An 11,192-nucleotide genomic window follows, 5' to 3' on the forward strand; every position below is an offset into this window, starting at 1 on the left:
TTTGTGATATTTCAGAATCTATGTTTAGGTTCAGAATTGCTTATGGGTATTCCCCAATATGTTAGCACTGAAAGGCAATGTTCAGCAAAGGAATCAAAACGAGAACTTTACTGTTGGAACAAGCGAGTACCAGATAACCCCCAAAACAGAAATGAACAAGAGATAGGCTCAGCCACAGAATGTCTCAGAATTGTCTTAAAAACTGGTTCTGAAGTCTCTAATAATGAGTGTAACCTCCTCTTGCCTGGATGCACTCCCGACAACGACGAGTCATGCTCCGAATCACGCGTCGTATGGCGTCCTGGGGGATGTTCCCCCACTCTGCCACCAAAGCCTCGGTAAGTGCTGGAACGCTATCAGGCCGAGGTTGCCGAGCATGTACCCTCCGTGCCAGCATGTCCCAGACATGCTCGATGGGATTGAGGTCTGGTGAGCGTGCTGGCCATTCCATTATGACGATCCCTTGCTCCTGGAGGAAGTTCATCGAGACACGTGCAGTGCGAGGGCGAGCATTGTCCTGCATGGAAAGGAACTCCTCTCCCACAGCTCCAGCAAAAGGCCTTACCACAGGGTCCAGAATCTGTTCCACATATCGTGCAGCTGTCAGGGTATCGCCATTCAGCACAACGAAGTCTGTGCGTCCCTCAATGAATATGCCCCTCCAGACTATTACGGAACCACCACCAAACTGGTCATGTTCCACAATGTTGCACGGTGCGTACCGCTCTCCAGCATGTCTCCACACTCTGATACGGCGGTCGTTGGTCGAAACACTGAATCTGCTTTCATCTGAGAACAGTACTTGGGTCCAGTGGCGTAACTGCCACTGTACGTGATCTCAGGCGAACTCCAGACGTGCTCTTCGGTGAGCTGGGGTCAAAACTGGGGCCACAACAGGTCGTCTAGCCCGAAGGCCGTCCTCGTGAAGCCGGTTGCTCACAGTCTGGTTTGAGACACGGACCCCAGTCTCCCGTTGGAAGTCGTTTTGCAGTGCCCAGGCAGTACTCTGTCGATTCCTGGTGGCCAGCACTCGCAGGTAGCGGTCTTGTCTTGCGGATGTCATGCATCTGCGACCTTGCCCAGGTCTTCTGGTGTACAGCCCGTCATCTTGGTATCGTCTCCAGAGCCGGTTGATGACGCTAGGAGACACTTCAAGGCCTTGGCCAACCCTTCTTTGGGTGTGTCCTTCCTCGAGCATCTGTAACGCTCGAGCCGCCTCAACCATGGACAAATACCGCCGCACACACTCAGTGATGACAGGGAAACAACAAAATCGCCCAAAGCCAGAAACACCTCATGTTGATGCTGATTATGACCAATTCTACTCTTTTTTTTTTTTTTTTTTTTGGCCATCACCCTGAAGGGGCATTAGGCCAGCAAGAATCGATAATCATGAAAGCCAAAATAATGATATGAAATATTTGCATCTATTTCATACCAATATTAAGTTATTATTCATGATTATGAAACATAATAAGTAATAAAGAATACATCAGTATACATGGATAGTACCAGGACAAATACTTCCATCTATACATCATATGTAGACTCATTACTATTCTACTACAAAATAATCAAATACTTATCAAATTTATATATATATACAAAAAATAAATAAATAAATAAATAAATAAATAAACAAAAAAAATAAAATAAAAAAACAAAATCAAATTTACTGGTCCTGAACAAAAGGAAAAAAAAAAAATACACATTTATATAAATGTAACCTCCTCCTGCGGTTCACAAATATATAAAAGTGTATTGACGTATTTACATATGTACAAAAACCATATCCCTATATACAAAAAAAAAGAAAAAAAAAAAGGGGAAAAAAAAAGATATATATAATAAATAAGGAAACCACAACCAAGTTCATAAAATAAATCACAACTCTCTGAGTAATCTGGTCTCTTTCAGGAAAGTCATCAATTTATTAGTCACACCAACGTCCCCATCACCCAAGACAGAATCAAGTGTGAAAGGGAGCGCATTTGTCCTACAGTAGGCAGCCAGAGAGGTACGTTCCCCAGCATACCTACTGCAGTACAAAAGGATGTGACTAATAGATAACACCGCGTCACAGGTGGTACAACGCGGTGGAAATTGTCTGTTAATATATGGTAACATATGTGTAATTAGGGTGGAATTCATGCGGAGGCGGGCTAAAGCGACCTCCTCCCGTCTGTTTCCTCGAGAGGAACTGGACCAATCACATATTGTCCTTTTGACAGATGGAATTGCCAGGTCGGTCCACTGACTTTGCCACAGAAGATTAATTGATTTTCTTTCCGAAAGAGAGACTAGACTGTAGCTCACGAGGAACGTCCCAAGTCTCCTCGAGTTCTACAGCTGATTTAGTTAGTATGTCAGCCTGCTCATTGCCGTAAATACCGCAATGACCAGGCACCCAGATCAGAGTGAAGGATTTAGCACATGTATGCAGCTTATTGATAATGCGGCCCAGGACCTCATGTGAATCAGTCCTACATGAATGAATTGCCTGAAGGGCTGACTTAGAGTCCGAAAAAATGACAAAACTGTTGTGATCTGAACGCAAAGCAAAGTCTATAGCTTGATCTATGGCAAATAATTCAGCAGTGAATACAGACGTATGGGGGGGCAAGCGAAAACGGATGCGGCACTCCGTAGACCACACACTCGCACCCACACATTCATCCATCTTAGAGCCATTGGTGTACAAGTGGAATGACGCTAGGTGTCTAATGAGAATCATCCGGAACAACTGTCGTACCTCCACCTCCGGCGCCTTGTACTTTGCGACAGGGAGCCAGTCAGTGTTGAATGTGGTGGCAAGTGACTCCCAGGGCGCTATTTTTGACGTTAAAACCTGATCCCCATTAGAAAGGTCGTACCCTAACGCCTCACAGAGGAAGTGAAGCCTCACAGCCACTGGCTTGAGGGCCGCATACAGCAGGTATTCCCACTGTAGGAGGATCCGACAGGTCGGAAGGCCAAGTGAGCGTTTGCGGTGGGTGGTGATACCGTAAGAAAATAACAGGTGGTCACGTCGTAGACGGAGGGGAGGCACATTAGCCTCCACTTCCAACCGCTCCACACGAGTACACCGAAGGGCTCCGAGACATATACGCAAGCATACGTTCTGAAGTACATCCAGTCTACGGAGGACAGCATCTGATGCCGACCCATACACCTGTGAGCCATAGTCAAGCTTAGAACGGATAAGGGACTTATACACCATCAATAAAGACGTTCTGTCTGCTCCCCACGATTTACCGGAAAGAAACTTAAGGACGTTTGCTTTTTTACTACAAGAAGCAAGCAAATGATTAATATGTGTTCTCCAACTGAGCCTACTGTCAAAATGTAGACCCAGGAATCTGACTGAATTTTGAAAAGGTATCGGCTGATTATCTAAAGTTAAATGCAAAGGAGGTACGTTAAGTTTACGAGTAAAAACAACACCGACACACTTAAGGACGGAAAATTTAAATCCCCACTCCAGGGCCCAACGCTGAACAGATTCAAGTGCCAGTTGAATCTGCTGTGCCGAGGATTGTGCATTGCGGGAAGAGTGCCACACTGCACAATCATCAGCATAGAGTGAGTATCTAATCGTCCTGGGGACGGAAGCGAACGACAGAATGTCATTAATGGCAACGCTGAACAAAGTAGGGCTAAGCACACTTCCTTGTGGTACCCCGTTCTCTTGGACAAATATGTCCGAAGTTATGTTACAGGGTAACCTGACAGAAAACATTCTGTCAGTAAGGAAGTTCTGAAGGAAAATGGGCAAATTACCTCTTAAACCATAAGTGTAGAGTTTACGTAGTATTCCGTTTCGCCAGGTCATATCATAAGCCTTATGAATATCCAGAAAAATTCCTATCATGAATTCGCGATTGGCAAAAGCCTCGGCTATGCAATGCTCCAGGTGCACTAAATGATCCAGAGTGGACCTGTATTTACGGAATCCACTCTGTTGATCATTTAACACACCCTTTGACTCTAAAACAAAAAGTAACCTTTTATTAACCATACGTTCAAAGACCTTACATCGACAGTCAGTTAGCGCAATAGGTCGAAACGAGCTGGGACTCGTAAGGCGACCGTCTCGGCGAGGTATCGGTATGACGTGCGCGTAGTGCCATGAGTTTGGGAACGTGCGAGACGCCCAAATCTCATTGTACACCGCTAACATCTTACTCAGGTTGGCCTGAGTAAGATGCTGGATCATACCGTATGTAATGGTGGATGGACCGGGACTGGCGCCTTTACAGGATTTAAGGGCAAGGAGAAGTTCATCTAACGTAAATTCGGAGTTGTAGCTGGTCTCTCCATCTTCCGTGGCAAAGTCTAAGTTTTGCAGCTCAGCCGTATGCTTATGGTGGAGAAAGTGAGGATCATAGTTATCTGAGCTGCTTACCTGGGCAAAATGGTCGGCAATAGTATTGGCAATATCCACGGGATCGTCAATTACATTCCCGGCCACCTTAAGTGTGGTGATTGGTGACCGGGTGTACTTGTTGTTTAGTACATTTATGGTGGACCAGACCTGACTTAGTGGGGTGGAGCGATTCACCGTGGACACAAAACCACGCCAGTTAGTCCGTTTTGCCGGTTTAATTGTCCTCCTTGCCTCAGCCTTAGCTGCTTTGTAGGCAATAAAGTTTGATTCTGTTGGACGTTTCTCAAAAATCCTGTATCTCCTATTGCGCTTTGTGAGTGCTTGTCGGCAATCTGGTGTCCACCACGAAACTCTACGCTTGTTTGGAATTGTAGATGTCTTGGGAATAGCAGCCTCAGCTGCGTGTATAATGGAAGTCTGTAGGTGTTCGACCTTCTCGTCAATGTTATCTCCCGATATATCTAGATTGGCGACCCGTGAGTAGTACCCCCAATCTGCTTTCTTAAAGTTAAATTTAGGTGGTGGAGGAGGCCGAGAATCGTCGCGTGCATAAGAAAGACAGATTGGAAAATGATTGCTACCCATCGAGTCGTCATATGGGTCCCAAGAGATGTTAGTGTGTATATCGGGAGATGACAAGGATAGATCTATACATGACATGTTAACAGTGTGGTCATCTACACGAGTCGCTGTACCATTGTTTAGAAGACAGAGGTTTGACTGCAGTATGAGGTCGGCTACTTGCTCCCCCCTGCCATCACTCCTCAAGCTTCCCCATTGACAGTGATGGGCATTAAAATCGCCTAAAATTAACTTATGACCAGGAAGTTGATGGGTTAGTGAAGTGAAAGCATCACCGTCGATGGGACCACGGGGAGGACAGTAGATAGAACAAATAGACAGATACGTGTTGTTACATTTTACTCTGCACGCGACAGCTTCCAGAGTAGAGCTTAGAATCACTTCCGTTTGTGGGTGTGATTTGTGGGTGTATATGGCGACTCCGTGACCATCATATCTTCTATACGAATGGTAGTGTTTGAACTGTGGAGGATCTGGGTGATCCACCAAGCGCGTCTCCTGTAAACAAACAACGTCTGGCCTGTGTATAGATAGCAAAATTGCTATATTGTAGATTTTATTCCCAAGAGTTCTACAATTCCATTGTAACATAGTGAATGTGGCGGTTTAAGATTTACGAGAGGGGCCAGTGTGCTTAGCTTTTTTATACCGCCTGCCACCAGGCGAGTGGCTACCGGGGGACCTATCCCGGTGCTTACTAACAGAAACCTCCATATGTTGCTCATCAATAACTAGGCTCCCAGAGCCCCCCGAGGAAGAGCCAATTCTTTTCTCCTTCGCTGGACCAGGAGCAGGAAGGACATAAGGACGTGGCTGTTTCGTAAGGGTGGTCATATTACTCTTATTAGAGTTGTCAGACTTCTTTTTAGGCTTTACTGACTGAGAGGCAGCAGCAGCCTGAGAGTAGGAAGGTGTAACAGGGGTGTCGGTTTGAGAGGTGGATTGGACAGGAGGCTCAGATGGAGAGGTAGAGTGTGTGGCAAGAGGAACAGGTTCAGAGTCAGTCTGCGTTTCAATAGAACACATCACGGGACGGGACATTACCGCCGAAGCATAGGACCTATTCGGCGTGGGAGTTGCATGCAACTCCTTCATCTTTTTCCTAGCTTCATAGTGGGAAATGCCCTCAGTTGCTTTCACTACACAGACCTCCTGCTCCTCCTCCTCCTACTTGGGACAATCCCTAGAGGAAGTGGAGTGTGCGCCCTTGCAGTGAAAGCAACTAGACCATCTCCGATGTACAGTGTTCAGCATCATGTCCCTGTGTTCTGCACACTTGCCACACACTGCCTGGGAAGCCCGACAAGTCTTATCGCCGTGCCCGTACAATTGACACCTTAGACAACGAAGTGGATTAGGGATATAAGGTCTTACGTTAACAATTTCGTATCCAACTTTGACATGGTCTGGGAGTGAAACTTTTCCAAAAGTCAAGACAATAGTTGGAGTCTTCGTCTTCACGCCTTCAGAAAATCTGGTTATAAATCGGGCATTGATTACATCCTGTTGAGCAAGTTCCCGTATGATCTCGCCCTCTTCCATAACCATAAGATCCCTGCAGGTGATAACACCTTTGCAGGAATTCATGGCGTGCAGGATCTTCTGCTCGACATCATATTCATGGAACTTACGAAGTTTCATCAAATCTTTTACCTGGGAGGAGTTGAAGGTTTTGATGAGGAGGTCTCCATTTGCAAGTTTTTTCACTTGTTCCACCTCCCCAGCACAGCCATCAATCACCTTCTTGATGATGAAAGGACTGATACTGCTCAAGGGAGTGGAACCGAGAGCATGGAGCGTTACAAACTGTACATTATTTACATTAATGTCCAGATCGGTACGAGTCTGGGGCCGTTCAGTCAGGGGGCGGTCAGTCCGTGGTACAGTCGGGGGTCGGTCAGGACTACCTCCCCCCTGAAGGGGAGGGAGGCAGCAGGGGCGTCCGACATAGTACCACTTCCCCTAACGGGGGAAGTGGGAAGAAGGACGAAAACGAGCAAGGGACAAAACACACCGGGACCAAACACCTAAGGCTGAAATTGCCCTCTCAAACCACTTCAGGGAGGCCCGACCGTGTTAATTCACGCCCCAGAGCGATCAGTGGGGGGGGACCCTCCGTGGGCAGCAAGCAAAGGTAATCTCAGTACACAGGAACAGACACCTACTGTTCCAAACTAACACGGAGGGGAGGAAAGTGAGAAACTAGCTAGCCTAATGCACACCAGAAGGGTGAAAAAAAAAAAAAAGCTATTTGCCGGTGAGGCAGCCCTACAAAGCTAGAGGAGAGGTCAGCAGCACACAACCTCACTCTCCACGACCATGCATAAAAGTCAATTCTACTCAGTGAATTTTTTTTTTTTTTTTTTTTTTTTTTTTGCCTATCGACCATTGAGGCCGGAGCCTCTGGTCATTAAGGCAAATATATATATATGTATATATATTGACACATATATACATATATATACAAACATATATATATATACATACATACATACATACACACATCCATGCATATGAACATACACACTTTCATGCACACGTACATATATATATAATAATTTTTATTTTATTATTTTTTTGTAGTTTTATTTTTATTATTTTTATTTATTATTTTTTTTTTTTATACCTTATATTACTTATAATCAAAAATACCTAATCTAAAGACCCTAAAACTAATCACCTAACAGACAAATCGCTAACCTATACTAAATCCTAAGAGACAAATAACTAGACCTACACTAATGGTAAAAAAGCCTCGACCAAGAGAACACCATCGACTGCAGATATGTAATGCCTTTCTACATTACATACCTGCACTCATCACCTGGTGACTGTCAGTCGAGGCACAACCTAATATAGGGGACATCAATATATGAAAGGGAACCAGACGAGTCAGGAACATTTCCATATACGTCAGCTGTCGTCCCTAATTAGAATAACTTAAGCAAGATAATATAATGTATTTACATAATTTGTACAAAAAGTGAAGAACCTCGCCCAGCAGACCACCATCGACTGCAAGTGCCCAATACCTTCCTATATTGCACACTTGCACTCATCAGCTGGTGACTGTCAGGCGAGGAACTTGGCTTAATGTAGGGGACATCTATATTAGAAATAGATCGGTGGGAGGAGGAACTATTTAAAATATGTCAACTGTCAACCCTAATTAATATTACAATATATACATATTTACTGTTCATAAAAACCATAACCACACAGTAAAAAAGTCACATCACTCTGATCAGTCCGGTCTCTCTCAAGAAAGCCATCAATTTATCAGTCATAACAATGTCCCCATCACCCAGGATGGTGGAAAGGGTGAAGGGGACGTCTGCTGCGCCGCAGTAATTTATAAGTGAAGCACGTTCACGAATAAATCGCCGACAGCGCAGGATGATATGACTGATAGATAACACCGCATTACAGATGTCACAGTGCGGTGGGAAGCGTCTTTCCATATATGGTTTTATGTGGGTTAAAATGGTGGCATTAAGCCGTAACCGTGCCAACACTTTTTCTTCTAGGCGACTGGGACGGTTGGCAGTGTCCCAGTCGCCCAGGTACGGCTTACAAGTTGGAATATTTAGTCTGGTCCACTGACCTTGCCACAGAAGATTTATTGATTTCTTTCCGAGAGATAGACTCGACCGTAGATCACGAGGAACGTCCCAAGTCTCCTCGAGCTCTACAGCCGACTTTGCAAGTAAGTCAGCCTGCTCATTGCCGTAGATACGACAATGACCAGGCACCCAGATCAGCGTGAATGACTTGTTGCATGAATGCAACTTATTAACGATGCGGCCCTGGATCTCGTGAGAGTCCGTAGTGCAAGATGCAATTGCCTGAAGGGCTGATTTTGAATCTGAAAATATGACAAATGAGTCATGCCTAGAATTGAGAGCATAGTCTATGGCTTTGTCAATAGCAAAAAGTTCTGAAGTAAACACAGATGTATGAGTCGGCAACCGATACCTGAGGGCACATTCAGTCGACCACACACTTGCACCCACACATTCACTCGACTTGGAGCCGTCGGTGTACAATTGATGGGACCCCAAGTGACGAACAATGATGTTACGAAACAAGTGGTGGACCTCCGCCTCCGGCGCCTTGGCCTTTGGTGCTGGGAGCCATGTAACATCGACTGTAAAGCCGGGTGGCTCCCAAGGCGCTATATTTTTAAGCACCAACTTGTCACAGTCACTGGGGTCCACATCAAGCTCCTGAGTCAGTAAGTGGAGGCGAGCGGCAAGTGGCCGACGCACCCCCCGCAGAAGGTGGTGGTATTGACGCAGGGGGGTACAGGCCACATTGCCGATATTACTTTTCCTTAATGTCCTTATGCCATAGGACAAGGCCAGGTGGTCACGGCGAATACGGAGGGGAGGCACATTCGCCTCCACTTCCATACGAGCCACATGGGTACACCGGACAGCTCCAAGACACATTCGCAAACATTTATTCTGTAACACATCCAATCCTTTCAGAGTGGCATCAGATGCCGAGCCATACACCTGTGCGCCATAGTCTAGCTTCGATCGAATAAGGGACTTATACACCATTAATAAAGATTTTCTGTCGGCACCCCAGGTAGTACCCGCTAGGTACTTGAGGACATTTAACGGTTTATCACAACGAGCAAGCAAAGTATTAACGTGAAGTTTAAAATTCATTCTACGATCAAAATGTATTCCTAAAAATTTTACAGAATTTTGAAAAGGTACCGCCTGATTATCCAAAGTTAAGCACAAATTAGGTACGTTACGATTAGTGAAAACTATAGCGGCACACTTACGGACGGAAAACTTAAATCCCCACTGCAAGGCCCATTGGTGGACGGAGTCAAGGGCTGCTTGAATCCGCCCAGCCGAAAATTGTGCATTACGGGAAGAGTGCCATATTGCACAATCGTCAGCGTAGAGTGAGTATTTAAGATTCCTCGGGATGGGAGCTGATGACAGAATATCATTGATCATAATACTAAATAAAGTAGGACTAAGCACACTTCCCTGCGGCACCCCGTTTTCCTGGATAAATATATCCGATGTTACGTTACGGGGCAATTTGACAGAGAAAGTTCTGTCCCTTAAGAAATTTGAAATAAAAACAGGCAAATTTCCTCTTAAACCATAAGCATAGAGCTTCATTAGTATACCGTGTCGCCAGGTCATGTCATAGGCTTTATGGATGTCCAAGAACACCCCTATCATGAATTCTTTATTGGCAAATGCCTCTGCAATACAATGCTCCAAATTCATTAAATGATCTAGTGAACTTCTGTATTTACGGAAGCCACATTGTTGATCATTTAACAAATTCTTCGACTCTAAAACAAAAAGAAGCCTATTGTTAACCATACGTTCCATGACCTTACATAGACAAGAAGTCAACACAATAGGACGAAATGAAGTGGGATTCATAAGACGACCAGCCTCTTTGGGTATCGGTATGACGTGCGCAAAGTGCCATGAGTTTGGGAACGTTCGAGACGCCCAAATCTCATTGTACAATGCTAACATCTTAATCAGGTTGTCCTGATTAAGATGCTGGATCATACCGTACGTGATGGTGTCTGGTCCAGGGCTGGTGTCTTTACAGGATTTAAGGGCAAGGAGCAGTTCATCTAGCGTAAACTCTTGGTTGTACGGGGAGTCTACGTCTTCTGTGGCAAAGTCTAATATCTGTAGCTCAGCCGTGCGTTTATGATGTTGAAAACGCGGGTCATAATTGGCTGAGCTACTTACATGAGAAAAACTCCTGGCGAGGATGTTAGCAACGTCCACGGGCTCGTCATAGGTGGTGTTATTCACCTGCAAGGTGGTGATTGGGAAATATGGGCCTTTATTATTTAATATTCTTATAGTGGACCAGACTTTACGTAATGGTGTTGTACGAGTCACCGTGGACACAAAGGACCGCCAGGAGTCACGTTTGGCCCTTCTTATTATTCTCCTTGCCTCAGCCCGTGCCTGTTTGTATGCAATAAAATTTTCCTCAGTGGGCTGACTATCAAAAATCCTGTATCTCCTATTGCGTTTTCTTAATGCTTGTCGGCAATCCGGCGTCCACCAATGTGCTCTATGCTTCGCATGAACTGTAGAAGTCTTGGGAATAGCAGCCTCAGCTGCGTGTAATATGGATTGGGTTATATTTTCGACCTTAACATCTATGGTCTCCCCAGATATATCTAAATTGGCGATCCTTGAGAAGGATCCCCAAT

At 45.2% G+C, this 11,192-nt stretch overlaps 1 protein-coding gene across 1 annotated transcript; it reads right to left on the bottom strand.

Annotated features, from left to right (window-relative positions):
* Positions 1 to 838: 838 nt before the first annotated feature.
* On the bottom strand, positions 839 to 1,225 carry LOC145399316 (uncharacterized). The gene has a single exon (XM_080271977.1). It carries the CDS (start codon positions 1,223 to 1,225, stop codon positions 839 to 841), a length of 387 nt encoding a protein of 128 aa, XP_080128103.1.
* Between the last annotated feature and the right edge of the window lie 9,967 nt (positions 1,226 to 11,192).

This window comes from Coenobita brevimanus, chromosome 48 (genome assembly GCF_032717465.1).
Source record: "Coenobita brevimanus isolate Jiangsu-jjx chromosome 48, ASM3271746v2, whole genome shotgun sequence".
Lineage (NCBI taxonomy): Eukaryota > Metazoa > Arthropoda > Malacostraca > Decapoda > Coenobitidae > Coenobita > Coenobita brevimanus.